This window comes from Schistocerca gregaria, chromosome 1, assembly GCF_023897955.1.
Source record: "Schistocerca gregaria isolate iqSchGreg1 chromosome 1, iqSchGreg1.2, whole genome shotgun sequence".
NCBI lineage: Eukaryota > Metazoa > Arthropoda > Insecta > Orthoptera > Acrididae > Schistocerca > Schistocerca gregaria.
The window spans coordinates 189643461-189659853 of NC_064920.1; the positions used below are offsets into that span (position 1 = coordinate 189643461).

Here is a 16393-nt window from a genome sequence, read left to right on the forward strand (position 1 = left end):
CACATTTTTCCTGCAGCCATTTCACCTTAGCTTCCCTGCGCTTTCTATTTATTGCATTCCTAAGTGACTTGTATATCCATAATTCCGAATTTACCTGTACATTTTTGTACTTTCTTCTTTCATCGATCAGCTGAAGCTTTTCTTGTGTATCTTCGCAGTTACCTTCTTTGTACTTAGGTTTTTCTTTCAAATTTGTGTGACTGCCCTTTTTAGAGATTTTCATTCCTCTTCAACTGATCTTCCTACTGAGCTATTCTTTATCGCAGTATCCAAAATCTTAGAGAATTTCAAGCCTGTCCTTATTACTTCCCTAACCCACTTCTTTGCGCGTTGATCTTTCCTGACAAGTTTTTTAAACTTGAAATCTTCATCACTACTGAATTGTGATCTGAGTCCATATCTGCTCATAGCTACGGCTTACAATCCAATATCTGCTTCTGGAATCTCTGCCTGATTGAAATGGCTCTAAGCACTATAGGACTTAACATCTGAGGTCATCAGTCCCCAAACTTAGAACTACTTAAATCTAACTAACCTAAGGATATCTCAAACATCCATGCCCGAGGCGGGATTCAAACCTGCGACAGTAAGAGCAGCAATTCCTTTATTCCACAACCTACTTCGTCCTTCACAACCGAAGCTATTTCGGAATGAACCAAGTCAATTTTTGAATTCACGCTCCCCACATCGGTATTAACAGAATAGGTTTTGGATCCCCTATCGCTTTTAACAAATCAAATTTGGATCCCAATCATCTTATCATTTGTATTAATTGCGACAACATGTCTCCCCCAAATTCATCTCCCTTGCCTGCTTTCGGACTATTTGCCCTAGTAAATTCACCGCCGATCATGCTCTCCCGCTCCGACTTCGGCCTAAGCTGCTCGCTAGTATTTTCGGACCGACACAAACTGGCCGACTGCTTAATATAAGAGACGTCTAATATTGGCGATTGAACTACAGAATCATGCATAATCTCGCTATCAGCGCAGGTACTTAGCTTTGTCGTGCTGGACCCTTTTGCCATGATATCACCCCGGCCGGGGTGGCCAAGCGGTTCTAGGCGCTACAGTCTGTAACCGCGCGACCGCTACGGTCGCAGGTTCGAATCCTGCCTAGGGCATGGATGTGTGTGATATGCATGGAGTTGTGTGATATCCTTAGGTTAGTTAGGTTGAAGTAGTTCTGAGTTCTAGGGGACTGATGACCTTAGAAGTTAAGTCTCACAGTGCTCAGAGCCATGATATTGCTGCCGATGTTTCAGTTGAAGCCGATGGTGAAGATCTCGTAGCCTCTGCTGTGGCACTGCAACCGCCGCTGAGCAATGAATCGCCGTTGAAGATGCCGCTGCTGGCTGGAACCACTTACGTTCAATGTTGCCCCTTCTTCCGCGTTATTATAATTTTTTTGTCACTCCTAACCAGTCATAAGCTTGGTGCAGACAACTGCTGCTAAATTCGTAGCTCAGAGCTCCCACGGGAACTGAATAAACTCCCACAGACTTGGGACCTAGATCACAGAATATCGTTAACTGTGAGAATTACAATTGTAATTTCACAACTGTTAAAGAAGCCTAATATTCAGTCCTCAACCGTTTCCACATTTAACTTTTGCGAGAGGTCCTGCCTATCGAAGTTCAGATAATATTTTGGAAACACTTTGCAGAATTCAAGTCCAATTCTAAACTTTCCACAGATCATATTCCGCAACTAACACTTTCCAAAATCCAGTCCTGTTCCAACACTTTGCGAGATTCTTATCCCTCAACTAACACTTTCCAAATCCCCATCCCAGGCGAACCCTCATCTGCGAGCTAACATCCCAACAATGTTCAGGCTGACATATAGTTCCTCTTCGTTGAAATGTCTTGGCTCGAACTCGTCTAGGGGTTGAACCGCAAGTGCCTCATTACACGCCCTAAATTAGACAGTTGTGACCCTGGCCGATGACATGTTTGCGAAACACAAGGTTAATATAACATATAACAACAGTAATAATAATATCGGGAACTAAATTAACGACGCATAAATAATGTAGGCCACACAGTTGCGATCTGGTTAGAGAAAGCAAACTAATAGTGAGAGTGGTCGTGTTTAGAATTACTATTACACTCGGGCACACATCCATTTCACACAGTTCGATCATTCACAGTCTCGTCGCAAATTACAAGTCCAATACTCCACAAGTTAACCGCGCGAAAAGTTAGAGTTCACACCAGGTGAGATGCTACTCACTGCTCAGAGACTAAGTTCTGCTATACTACACAATGCGAAATTATCTGAGTCGTTTCAGTTCCTTACTGCCTAAAACCGACCGTCCGGTTTCACTTCTACACCAGCACTTTACTGTCTACTTTCACATCTGCACCAGCTCTGTACTGTCCGCTTTCACATCTGCACCAGAACTGAGCTGTCCACTTTCACATCTGCACCAGCTCTGTACTGTCCGCTTTCACATCTGCACCAGAACTGAGCTGTCCACTTTCACATCTGCACCAGCTCTGTACGGTCCGCTTTCATATCTGCACCAGCTCTGTACTGTCCACTTTCACATCAGCACCAGCTCTGTACTCTTCGCTTTCACATCTGCGCCAGCTCTGTACTGTCCGCTTTCACATCTGCACCAGAATTGAGCTGTCCACTTTCACATCTGCACCAGCTCTGTACTGTCCACTTTCACATCTGCACCAGCTCTGTACTGTCCACTTTCACATCTGCACCAGCACTTTACTGTCCGCTTTCACATCTGCATCAGAATTGAGCTGTCCACTTTCACATCTGTACCAGCTCTGTACTGTCTACTTTCACATCTGCACCAGCTCTGTACTGTCCACTTTCACATCTGCACCAGCTCTGTACTGTCCACTTTCACATCTGCACCAGCTCTGTACTGTCCACTTTCACATCTGCACCAGCTCTGTACTGTCCACTTTCACATCTACACCAGCTCTGTACTGTCCGCTTTCACATCTTCACCAGAATTGAGCTGTCCACTTTCACATCTGCACCAGCTCTGTACTGTCCGCTTTCACATCTGCACCAGAATTGAGCTGTCCACTTTCGCGTCCACACCAGCTCTGTCTCTCTACCTGCCCCCGGCAGCGTTTCCCGCGCGCCGAATATCTTCGCTTAACTGACTAGTGCAGTTCCCTTTACTGAAGCCGTCCATCTGCTATAGTTAATTCTACATTATTTTACATTTTAACATATTTAAATAATCAGTTTGACCCACTTTCATGTTCTAAATAAAGTAACAATAACATTCATTACATAATAAACGTTAAATTCTTTTACACAAAACCGAGACAATTTCCTTCTTAGCTCTGAATGTCAGAGCCAGTAGCCTTGCACGGTTGTGGTTTCTGATAAATAAATAAAGATCCAAAGTAATTATTATGCACTAAACTTTACAACAAATATTCTATTACCTTATGATTCCGTAATGTTTCATGCTGCCATCGTTCGATGTATTTTGTGTGTAGGAAATGATAATCTGATTCTTAACTGAGAATACTTATGATTTAAATTTACTATATCTTTCCAACAAATAAAGTTACAGAGTTGATATTTACAACATTTGTCATTTTAATGATGCGCTTCTATATGGAATGTCGATCGCTAAGATCGACCAGTGCGTTTCTATTTTAGCATTCAGGTCTTTGTTTCAAAACTTAATAATTTCACTTTAACAGTAAATCCTAAACTATTGTAGATATGATCAATATTCAAGTTTTATTGGGATCACCAGGAAAATTTATAAAGGATGGTAGATTAAAATTACTGTGGCAGCATTCCCTGAAGTACCACAGAATTGAATGGTTTTCATAAATGCCTTTATGGCCTATCTTAGGTCCGCCGTATTTAACACTGCTGCGTCTCTCTGGCCACAAACAGGTTCTACGGGATTTCTCTATGACGTAGGTTCTCGTCTGTCTCACACGCACACTACAGCGTTAGGCCTTAATCAGCGTAATAGACGCCTTTGAATTTTCCGATCTCGTGGCTAATCTGCGCTCTTTGTGGCACACGGTCCTGGACGACAGGGCTCTGTTCACAATTCCTGAAGGCTGACTCTTTCGGCCATATATTTAAATGAGAGCGAAATGCTTGTTAACTCACAATGTGTGAGGAGCTCATAGTGCCTTCCCTTCTATGGTTTCTGTTTCAAAAACTATGTGAGTAAAGCTTTATCGTTTGATATTTATTCTATACGTCACACGCTAGTTTGAATGATTTACTTCTGATGAAGGCACTCATAGCAGTGCCCAAACCTAGATCAAAATACTAGTTTTTTGCTACCGAGGGCTGTTTATGATTTAATTTTACTTTGTAAATGGTCACTGACCGTGCAGCCATGTTCAAAGTTTTCTAAATCGTATTGCAATTTGTTTTGATCTTCGATTGATTTTACTAGACGATGAACGACAGCATCATCCGGAAACAACCTAAGACGGCTGCTCGGATTGTCTCCTACATCGTTTATATCAATAACGAACAGCAGAGGACCTTTTGGGGAACACCAGAAATCACTTCTGTTTTACTCGATGATTTATCGTCAGTTACTACAAACCATGACCTCTCTGGCAGGAAATAACGAATCCAATCACATAACTCAGACAGTCTTTCATAAGCACGCAATTTTAAGCCGCTTGTGTGGTACAGTGTCAAAAGCCTTCTGGAAATCCAGAAATACGGAACAATTTGAAATCCTTGTCAATAGCACTCAGAGTTTGGTGTGAGTAAAGAGACAGTTACGTTTCACAAGAACGATGTTTCCTAAATCCTTGTTGAGGTGTGTCAATGGACAGTTCACCTCGACGTACAGTTCACGTCGAGGTAATTCATGATTTTCGAACACAATAAATGTTCCACAATCCCGCTGCATATTGATGTTAATGATATGGACCTATAATTTGGTAAATTACTCCTACTACTTTTCTTGAATACTGGTGTGACCTGTGCAACTCTCCAGTCTTTGGGTATGGATCTTTCGACGAGGGGGAGGTTGAATGTAATTGTTAAGTATCAAGTTATTGGATCAGCACACTCTGAAAGGAACCTAATTGGTATACTGTTTGGACCGGAAGACTTGATTTTATTAAGTGATTTAATTTGCTTCACGACTCCGAGGATATCTACTTCTAAGTTATTCAAATCGGTAGCTGTCCTTCATTCGAATTCTGAAATGTTTACTTCGTCTTACTTAAGTACCGTAGATGTTATGAAGCTACTTTCGAGAGTGTTGTTTAATTGAGTTTTTATAATCACAGGGAAAGAAACACCGGTAGGATGTCTGTTTTACGTCAGATGTATCCGAAAAGTAGGGACCGTTTTCTTATATTTAGATGTTGGACTTTCAGAACGAAGTTGCATAAATGCAGCGCCATCTTTTGGTTATTTATGAAGCCACAGAAGTCATTGCTTTGTTTCGGAGGTCGTTAATCCGTGGCGAAAAGCAAACCAGAATTGCGGTGAAAATCGGTTTCTCTCGCCAGTTGCAAATTGTATGCTGTAATTCGAATTCTGTGAGCAGCTGCTCAGATTCGTGAGTTGCGTCTGTCAACTTTACGAGAGTTGTGAGCGAAGGAAAGGTTAGGCTTGGTGTTGACACTTTAAGAATGGCAGAAGTTTGCGAATGACGAAGAAGGGAGTGGCATACCTAGTATCCAGAGCAATAAAACGCTGCAACCAATGGGCTAAAAACGGTGATCTGCCTTACAATTGACGACTGTTGATCTCATAGGTTTTCTCGTGTTGGGACGCACCACTATTCACATGATAATCATGGAAAAGCTCAGATCTCGCAAACTGCGTGCAAGGAATACCCAGGAAACGCTTACTGGTTGTCACAACGAACAATGTAAAGCGGATTAGCGTTTTTGTAGGGCTAAGATGGAGATCATTTGTTGTCCCAATTTGTTGCTATCAAAGAAACAGTGATACCTTACACCAACGCAGAATCCAAACAACATTCGATGCAGTAGCGTCATTCTGATTCCGAAAACCTACAACATTCAAGCAAACTGCTTACTATAGTCGAAAAAATGATGGCTACCGTTATCAAGAGCGGTCGTTCTTTAGCATTACGTATTAAGCTAATCACAGAAGCTTATGAGTAATTTCGAAGTGGAGCAGAAAGCTGTAATACGATCTGGCGTATGTGTTGATCCGATTCTTGTACTCACCCAGTAGCGGCCGTGCGACTGCCTCATACAGTGCGCTGCAGTCACTATGATTTGAGACGCGATAAGCGAACCACTGCAGACAAATTGTTTGTTGTCTTTCTCAATCAACTCCAAGGATACTACGTACCGGTACCTCCCTAAAGGAAAATAGAAATAATTCTTAGGAATTGCATAGAGTTGTGGAACTATTATAAATCGAATACCTACTAGCCTAATTACAGGTTAGACTTAGTGGAAACATCACAGCGACACAAAAATTATCTATTTTTGGAGATTTTGTCTCATCCTGTATAAAAAAGAACATCATTCAAGAAAAAATGTGTCATACTTACTGTATATTCCGAACTTCTGGGAATGCTTTAAGTAGTGATATAAAGTATTTTGGTGGATCAATACGAGGTGTGGTCGTATCAACGATATACGTTGGGTCACAACACTTGCTTTTTAGTTTTAATGCTAGGTAATAAGCTTATATTAAATGAAGCCTAATTTTACAAAAAAAAAAAAAAATATATAAAGCGCGAGCGGGCTCGCGCGTGCGTGTGTGTGTGTGTTTTTGTGTGTTTGTTGTTACACGAGGGACACAGCAACTAAGCGACACCCGATGTGTGCTCCATGCCGCCGTTGGATAAGCAGCTGCCTGCAGAAAGTCGTATACTCCTAGCTCACTTACTTGTTACATAGTTTAATTCTTAATTTATTTGGGTGTTTTTGGTACTTGCATTGTTAATTCATAAATTTCGGGCGTATTATAGTATTTGAGAGTTGTAGCATCGCGTTTTAGTACCTGAATAGTGTAAAATCGCGTAGTCTCCTTCCGTCGCCGAGCAGTGTGTTAGCAGTGCGCAAGTAGCAGCATTACTGCATTTACTAGGCAATCTTGTATTTTAATAACCGTTTAAATTTTGTGACGAATTGTTTGTACTCTCTGCAGATGAGTTCAGACGTTCTTTGCACAACAGTTTTTAGGATGAATAGGGACTGCAACTGCTGTGTTCGGATGCAGGTTGAGTTGGCATCCCTTCGCTCCCAGCTTCAGGCAGTGTTGGCTTCGGTCACACAGCTTGAGGCTGTTGCCAATGGGCATCACTGTGGGGGTCCGGATGGGGGTTTGTCGGGGACGGCCAGCTCGTCCCACGCATCCCCCGATCGGACTACGACTTGGCTACCCGGGATACTGCCCACATTGAGACTGATCCCTCACCTGTTGTAGAGTGGGAGGTCGTCTCGAGGTGTGGCAGGGGGCGAAAGACATTCCGGAGGACAGAACGGAAGGCCTCTCCAGTTTGTCTGACGAACAGGTTTCAGGCTCTGTCTCCTGCTGATACTGATGTTCGGCTGGAGATGTCTGCTTGTCCTGTTCCAGAGGTTGCCCCTCAGTCTGCAAGATCCGGGCAGTCGCAGAGGGTAGTTGGGAGCTCCAATGTCAGGCGCGTAATGGGGCCCCTTAGGGATATAGCAGCAAGAGAGGGGAAGAAAACCAATGTGCACTCCGTGTGCATACTGGGGGGAGTCATTCCAGATGTGGAAAGGGTCCTTCCGGTTGCCATGAAGGGTACAGGGTGCACCCATCTGCAGATGGTCGCTCATGTCGGCACCAATGATGTGTATCGCTATGGATCGGAGGAAATCCTCTCTGGCTTCCGGAAGCTATCTCATTTGCTGAAGACTGCCAGTCTCGCTAGCGGGATGAAAGCAGAGCTCACCATCTGCAACATCGTCGACAGGACTGACTGCGGACCTATGGTACAGAGCCGAGTGGAGAGTCTGAATCAGAGGCTGAGACGGTTCTACGACCGTGTGGGCTGCAGATTCCTCGACTTGCGCCATAGGGTGGTGTGGTTTTGGGTTCCACTGGATAGGTCGGGAGTCCACTACACGCAGCAAGCGGCTACACGGGTAGCAGGGGTTGTGTGGCGTGGACTGGGCGGTTTTTTAGGTTAGATGGCCTCGGGCAAGTACAGAATGGGCAACAGCTTCAAAGGGTGTGGGGCAAAGTCAGGACATGTGGGGACGAAGCAGCAATCGGTATTGTAATTGTTAACTGTCGAAGCTGCATTGGTAAAGTACCGGAACTTCAAGCGCTGATAGAAAGCACCGAAGCTGAAATCGTTATAGGTACAGAAAGCTGGCTGAAGCCAGAGATAAATTCTGCCGAAATTTTTACAAAGGCACAGACGGTGTTTAGAAAGGATAGACTGCATGCAACCGGTGATGACGTGTTTGTCGCTGTTGGTAGTAGTTTATCCTGTAGTGAAGTAGAAGTGGATAGTTCCTGTGAATTATTATGGGTGGAAGTTACACTCAACAACCGAGCTAGGTTAATAAGTGGCTCCTTTTACCGACCTCCCGACTCAGCAGCATTAGTGGCAGAACAACTGAGAGAAAATTTGGAATACATTTCACATAAATGTTCTCAGCATGTTATAGTCTTAGGTGGAGATTTCAATTTACCAGATATAGACTGGGACACTCAGATATTTAGGATGGGTGGTAGGGACAGAGCATCGAGTGACATTATACGAGTGCACTATCCGAAAATTACCTCGAGCAATTAAACAGAGAACCGACTCGTGGAGATAACATCTTGGACCTACTGATAACAGACAGTCCCGAACTTTTCGACTCTATAAGTGCAGAACAGGGAATCAGTGATCATAAGGCCGTTGCAGCATCCCTGAATATGGAAGTTAATAGGAATATAAAAAAGGGAGGAAGGTTTATCTGTTCAGCAAGAGTAATAGAAGGCAGATTTCAGACTACCTAACAGATCGAAACGAAAATTTCTGTTCCGACACTGACAATGCTGAGTGTTTATGGAAAAAGTTCAATGCAATCGTAAAATGCGTTTTAGACAGGTAAGTGCCGAATAAAACTGTGAGGGACGGGAAAAACCCACCGTGGTTCAACAACAGAGTTAGGAAACTACTGCGAAAGCAAGTTTAAACGCAGCCAAAACCTCTTAGACATACAGAAGCTAAACGATGACAAAGTTAGCGTAAGGAGGGCTAAGCGTGAAGCGTTCAGTGAATTCTAAAGTAAAATTGTATGTACCGACTTGACAGAAAATCCTAGGAAGTTCTAGTCTGACGAAACAGCATATCCAGACACTCCGGGATGATGATGCCATTGAAACAGAGGATGACACGCGTAAAGCTGAAATACTAAACACTTTTTTCCATAGCTGTTTCACAGAGGAAGACCGCACTGCAAGTTCCTTCTCTAAATCCTCGCACAAACGAAAAAATGGCTGACATCGAAATAAGTGTCGAAGAAATAGAAAAACAACTGGAATCAGTCAACAGAGGAAAGTCCACAGAGTACGCTAAAGACCTTGCCCCCTTCTAACAGCCGTGTACCGCAAGTCTCTAGAGGAACGGAAGGTTCCAAATGATTGGAAAAGAGCGTAGGTAGTTCCACTCTTCAAGAAGGGTCGTCGAGCACATGCGCAAAACTACAGACCTATATCTCTGACGTCGATCTGTTGCAGAATTTTAGCACATATCTTTTGCTCGAGTATCATGTCGTTTTTGGAAACCCAGAATCTACTCTGTAGGAATCAACATGGGTTCCGGAAACAGCGATCGTGTGAGACCCAACTCGCTTTATTTGTTAATGAAACCCAGAAAATATTAGATACAGGTAGATGCTATTTTCCTTGACTTCCGGAAGGCGTTCGATAGAGTTCCGCACTGTCGCCTGATAAACAAAGTAAGAGCCTACGGTATATCAGACCAGTTGTGTGGCTGGATTGAAGAGTTTTTAGCAAACAGAACACAGTATGGTGTTATCAATGGAGATACGTCTACAGACGTTAAAGAAACCTCTGGCGTGCCACAGGGGAGTGTTATGGGACCATTGCTTTTCACAATATATATAAATGACCTAGTAGATAGTGTCGGAAGTTCCATGCGGCTTTTCGCGGATGATGCTGTAGTATACAGAGAAGTTGCAACATTAGAAAATTGTAGCGAAATGCAGGAAGATCTGCAGCGGATAGGCATTTGGTGCAGGGAGTGGCAACTGACCCTTAACATAGACATATGTAATGTATTGCGAATACATAGAAAGAAGGATCCTTTATTGTATGATTATATGATAGCGGAACATACACTGGTAGCAGTTACTTCTGTAAAATATCTGGGAGTATGCGTGTGGAACGATTTTAAGCGGAATGATCATATAAAATTAATTGTTGGTAAGGCGGGTACCAGGTTGAGATTCATTGGGAGAGTCTTAGAAAATGTAGTCCATCAACAAAGGAGGTGGCTTACAAAACACTCGTTCAACCTATGCTTGAGTATTGCTCATCAGTGTGGGATCCAAACCAGATCGGGTTGACGGAGGAGATAGAGAAGATCCAAAGAAGAGCGGCGCGTTGCTAAGCGTGATAGCGTTTCGGAGATGTTTAGTAAACTCAAGTGGCAGACTCTGCAAGAGAGGCGCTCTGCATCGCGGTGTAGCTTGCTGTCCAGGTTTCGAGAGGGTGCGTTTCTGGATGAGGTATCGAATATATTGCTTCCCCCGACTTATACCTCCCGAGGAGATCACGAATGTAAAATTAGAGAGATTCGAGCGCGCACGGAGGCTTTCAGACAGTCGTTCTTCCCGCGAACCATACGCGACTGGAACAGAAAAGGGAGGTAATTACAGTGGCACATAAAGTGCCCTCCGCCACACACCGTTGGGTGGCTTGCGGAGTATAAATGTAGATGTAGATGTAACCTTCACCAGTGCGCCTGGGTTGACGTCGCCAGGGATAATCTTGATCGAATCGACGGCCGAGCATATGAGGACGTTGCACAAAGCTAATGTTCTTAAACAACGTAAAATGAAAAAAAAGTGCGTATAGTAAGTTGGACTGGTCAAGATCTATATTAGCCACCATGCCTTTAATATACCAAATGATTAATTTCCAATTCTTGCACTGCGAAATAATGTACAATACTCTGTGCAATAAAACCGCTTGAAGAGTTCACGCGAAGGAAATATATTGTTGTAATGAATTTCGTCTCCTACTCGAAGACATTTGGAGAACTTTTTATTAAACGGATCATGATAATGACTGGAAATATAAGAGTTAAAATCGCAACTGATTACGATACTAAAAAGTTGATATACAATCGTCTCTACCGTTCCAGTGTAGGGACTGCAAGAATTTAACTATGAATATTGTTATTTGGGAATTACAGGAACACGAAAGGAACTGATAAGGTGATGATATTGAGCATGAAATCAAAATTATGTAAGTCATCTATATAAATAGACGTGTTTTTCTTATGAGAGAGGCATCGCAGTTAGAAGTTATCTTTAACTTCCAAACATGAGTTTAGCAATAAATATTTGGAAGTTTATGAAAAGATGTGTCAACGTATTGCATTTTTGTGAACGTTAATCTCATTTATCAAATCTAAAGAATTCGTCCGGTGTACGTTGTTGGAATAATAATCTGGATTGACTGGAATGTACTGTAAGTAGTTCCTGTATCAGCTAGTAATTGTACGCTAAGAGGCGGTAGTTGCTGGTTGACATAATAACGAAAACAACTAACCGAACTAGACGCCGCTTTTTGGATGACAAAATTGTATTAAACATGTATAGTATCCCGAGCTACTTGCGTGAACGTGCAGACATAGTGATGCAAAGTACATAAACCGTTAAATATTCTTTGACGTTACTTTTTCTGTGACTGCTTCTTGCTTCTTATTGACTAATGTAACTAGCGGTGCCAATAGCACACATCTTGTAATTAATATATACGCGGAGTAAATCCGTATTTGAGCAGACTACCTCAAATGTTTATTGCCCACGGTTCGGCCGCAAGAGCGGGAAAGAGCCTGCCTGAAATTCTTGGTGTGTCAGTGCCTTACGGTCTTCAGAGCGGAGTAGCAAATTAATAAAGTTGAGAGGCGATACCAATCTCACGCTCTCACAGCTAACTCAAAAATGCGACTGCTCATGAAAAAAGTTAAAAGAACTGTAGAATTAAATTGGCGGCGTGGCAGTGTGTATGTGTAAATAATTTCCGAGATCTCTTCTTTCATTCGAGTCACCGGCGCTTCTGCAGTCACCGCAGCCGCCTATTGGCACGGCCATCACGAATGACATTCGCGACTGACATCTGCAGTGCTGTTGTCGACTAATGGCACATTCTGTTTCATGGGCTAGCTTCACAGAACTCTGCAACAGCGTATACGATGTTGTTTTTGTTGTTGTGGTCTTCAGTCCTAAGACTGGTTTGATGCAGCTCTCCATGCTACTCTATCCTGTGCTAGCTTCTTCATCTTCCAGTACCTACTGCAACCTACATCCTTCTGAATCTGCTTAGTGTAGTCATCTCTTGGTCTCCCTCTACGATTTTTACCCTCAACGCTGCCCTCCAATACTAAATGGGTGATCTCTTGATGCCGCAGAACATGTCCTACCAACCATTCTCTTCTTCTGGTCAAGTTGTGCCAGAAACTTCTCTTCTCCCCAATCCTATTCAATACCTCCTGATCAGTAATGTGATTTACCCATCTAATTTTCAGCATTCTTCTGTAGCACCACATTTCGAAAGCTTCTATTCGCTTCTTGTCCAAACTATTTATCGTCCATGTTTCACTTCCATACATGGCTACACTCCATACAAATACTTTCAGAAATGACTTCCTGACACTTAAATCTATACTCGATGTTAACAAATTTACCTTCTTCAGAAACGCTTTCCTTGCCATTGCCAGTCTACATTTTATATCCTCTCAAACTTCGACCATCATCAGTTATTGTGCTCCCCACAAAGCAGAACCCCTTTACTACTTTAAGTGTCTCATTTCCTAATCTAATTCCCTCAGCATCACCCCATTTAATTCGACTACATTCCATTATCCTCGTTTTGCTTTTGTTGATGTTCATCCTTTCAAGACACTGTCCATTCCGTTCAACAGCTCTTCCAAGTCCTTTGCTGTCTCTGACAGAATTACAATGTCATCGGCGAACCTCAAAGTTTTTATTTCTTCTCCATGGATTTTAATACCTACTCCGAATTTTTCTTTTGTTCCCTTCACTGCTTGCTCAATATACAGATTGAATAACATCGAGGAGAGACTACAACCCTGTCTCACTCCCTTCCCAACCACTGCTTCCCTTTCATGTCCCTCTACTCTTATAACTGCCATCTGGTTTCTGTACTAATTGTAAATAGCCTTTCGCTCCCTGTATTTTACCCCTGCCACCTTCAGAATTTAAAAGAGAGTATTCCAGTCAACATTGTGAAAAGCTTTCTCTAAGTCTACAAATTCTAGAAACGTAGGTTCGCCCTTCCTTAATCTAGCTTCTAAGATAAGTCGTAGGGTCAGTATTGCCTCACGTGTTCCAACATTTCTACGGAATCCAAACTGATCTGCCCCGAGGTCGGCTTCTACTAGTTTTTCCATTCGTCTGTAAAGAATTTGCGTTAGTATTTTGCAGCTGTGACTTATTAAACTGATAGTTCGGTAATTTTCACATCTGTCATCACCTGCTTTCTTTGAGATTGGAATTCTTATATTCTTCTTGAAGTCTGAGGGTATTTCGCTTGTCTCGTACATCTTGCTCACCAGATGGTAGAGTTTTGTCAGGACTAGCTCTCCCAAGGCCGTCAGTAGTTCCAATGGAATGTTGTCTACTCTGAGGACCTTATTTCGACTCAGGTCTGCCAAACTCTTCACGCAGTATCGTATCTCCCATTTCATCTTCATCTATATCCTCTTCCATTTCCATAATATTGTCCTCAAGTACATCGCCCTTGTATAGACCCTCTATATACTCCTTCCACCTTTCTGTTTTCCCTTCTTTGCTTAGAACTGGGTTTCCATCTGAGTTCTTGATGTTCATACAAGTGGTTCTCTTATCTCCAAAGGTGTCTTTAATTTTCCTGTAGGCAGTATCTATCTTACCCCTAGTGAGATAAGCTTCTACATCCTTACATTTGTCCTCTTGCCATCCCTGCTTAGGCATTTTGCACTTCCTGTCGATCTCATTTTTGAGACGTCTGTATTCATTTTTGCCTGCTTCATTTACTGCATTTTTATATTTTCTCCTTTCATCAATTATATCCAGTATTTCTTTTGTTACCCAAGGATTTCTACTAGCCCTCGTCTTTATACCTACTTGATCCTCTGCTGCATTCACTACTTCATCTCTCAAAGCCTATACGATAGACAACTAAAAAAAGGTGTATGGGAATCGATTTTCCTAATTTCTACATTATAATGACTTTTTATTTTTTCATACTTGATGTCCACTGTATAAAGAAACTTGTAAGGCGTGAGACGCCTACACTTCAAGTAACTTTGTAACTGGCGCTTCTGCGAACAGAGAGTTAGGGGCCAGGTGGCAGCGAAGAGTAGTTCTTCCTCGGGCCCGACGTGGTTGCTGCGCTGTTCGTTCATCAGGTACTATGCGCGGGCCAGGAGAAATAGCAGTAGTTCGTAGGCCCGTTAGCTGCCGGCGGCGTTATACCCTGAACAGCCAGTACTGGTCTGCTTCCCGCACCAAACCTGTGACGGCTGATGCGTCTCGCTAGAGCCTGGTTAACATTAGGCCAGTAATGTAGTCAGTAGCAATTGATTCAGTAGCTCTACTTAACAGCTGGCAAGATTTGGTGGCAGTCAAGCGTTGGCTGTTGTCGACTGTGCACTGCAACGTGATTCAGAGAGCGAGAGTTATCAAGCTGTACATAATAGACTGAGCCAAACTGTATTAGCAGGCTAATGGAGTTTACTGTGGACACGGGAAACATCCAGACAGGAACAATCGTTAATGACAATTGGAGGAACCAGCCGCAGCCCCGTGGAGTTCAGTCAGTATCAAGAACTTTACTCCACCATGGATTAGAAAGCTCCCGTACTATTCGGGAACTGTACGCTGATTACTTTGAGGGAGAAGGATCGATCCCTAAGCTATCACGCATCATTTCCTAGCAGACAACGTGTAGACAATTTCAATGAATACTGAAGTAGGTTTCCAACTCCTTGCACACTTATTTTAAAGCCTAAACAATAAAAATGCATGCTAAATAATGTTTTACTAAATTGTCTTCACTTTATGTAATTTCCGTATTCAAGTTTCTGAGACGCTTATCCAGTCTCTTAACCTATTTAACATTTGGCACAAACACTGCTTCAGCGTCTATCCCAACCGATTTTGGTCGTGCACTGTTTTCAATTCTTGGAATTGGGTGGCTCTGTCAGGAATATGCAATGTGATAATTAGCTTGTTGTTCAGAATCTAAAAATAGACAATAATGCTGACCTGATGCTTTCAATTTTCTGTTCTGTGACTGCGGATGGTTTGGTTCCTTCATTTTTGCACTGTGAATATTTCACGTCCCGCAAGCGCTCCTGTTCTACATAATGAGAAGTAAACATAATCGCTGTATCGCCACTTTAACGAGCCATGTTGCTGCTGCACAAGAAACAGGTGATCCAATCGAGAGAGCATAATGAATACAGATAACGACGCGCGCAACTACACAGGTGTTCACACGTGTCCAGTGGCGCGCCAGTGCTAGGTGATCTGGGGTGGGGTAGCCACTTGATCGTCTACTATCCTCCTTACTGGTGCGGGTCGACTAAACTTTAAACCAAATTCACTAAATCACTCACCAATTGACTAAATTAATAGAATTACTGGCGTAATGTGAACCAGCCTGCTAGTAGAGGCAGCGTAAGAAAATCCCTGAAAACTCGCAACGCTGATGTCAGTAACCATCTACAGAGCAGTAACAACGCGGAGACATTGCCATAGAGATATTTACAAAATCGCGTTACGTTACCGATCTGCAAAGCTACCGTGCCCAGCCGACTGCAACTGTCGTGGATCGACTTACGCCGACTCAACTGAAGTACTTGGTTACTTGTCTGCACACGCGTGTGTACAGCCGCTGTTCCGTCACTTCCTCTTACATCTCTGACAGAGGCACCTCGTGGCGCTAACATTCGAAATAAAACTGACCCAGGCGATATTTATAAGACTGACACGTAAGTGATCCTTGTTAATGAATCTGCTGACTGACTAACCATAAGAGCCTCTGACTAGCAATTGATTCTATGAAAACCGCACGTCAATAGCACTTCTGTTTCCGGAACATTTGGGGTCAAGTCTTAGGTGATTCACTCTGTACATTCTTCAATCGGATACATCGTCTGGAAAACTTACAGAAATAAAGACGAAATTAGCATTAATTAT

General features: G+C 42.8%; 1 protein-coding gene across 1 annotated transcript in view; it reads right to left on the reverse strand.

Annotated features, from left to right (window-relative positions):
* Nucleotides 1-16393, reverse strand: part of LOC126285058 (coagulation factor IX-like) — a 284637-nt gene that overhangs the window by 39503 nt on the left and 228741 nt on the right. The window contains exon 8 of the mRNA XM_049984381.1: nt 6185-6321. Coding sequence (XP_049840338.1) covers nt 6185-6321 — 137 coding nt within the window. The remainder of the gene's footprint in view (nt 1-6184; nt 6322-16393) is intronic.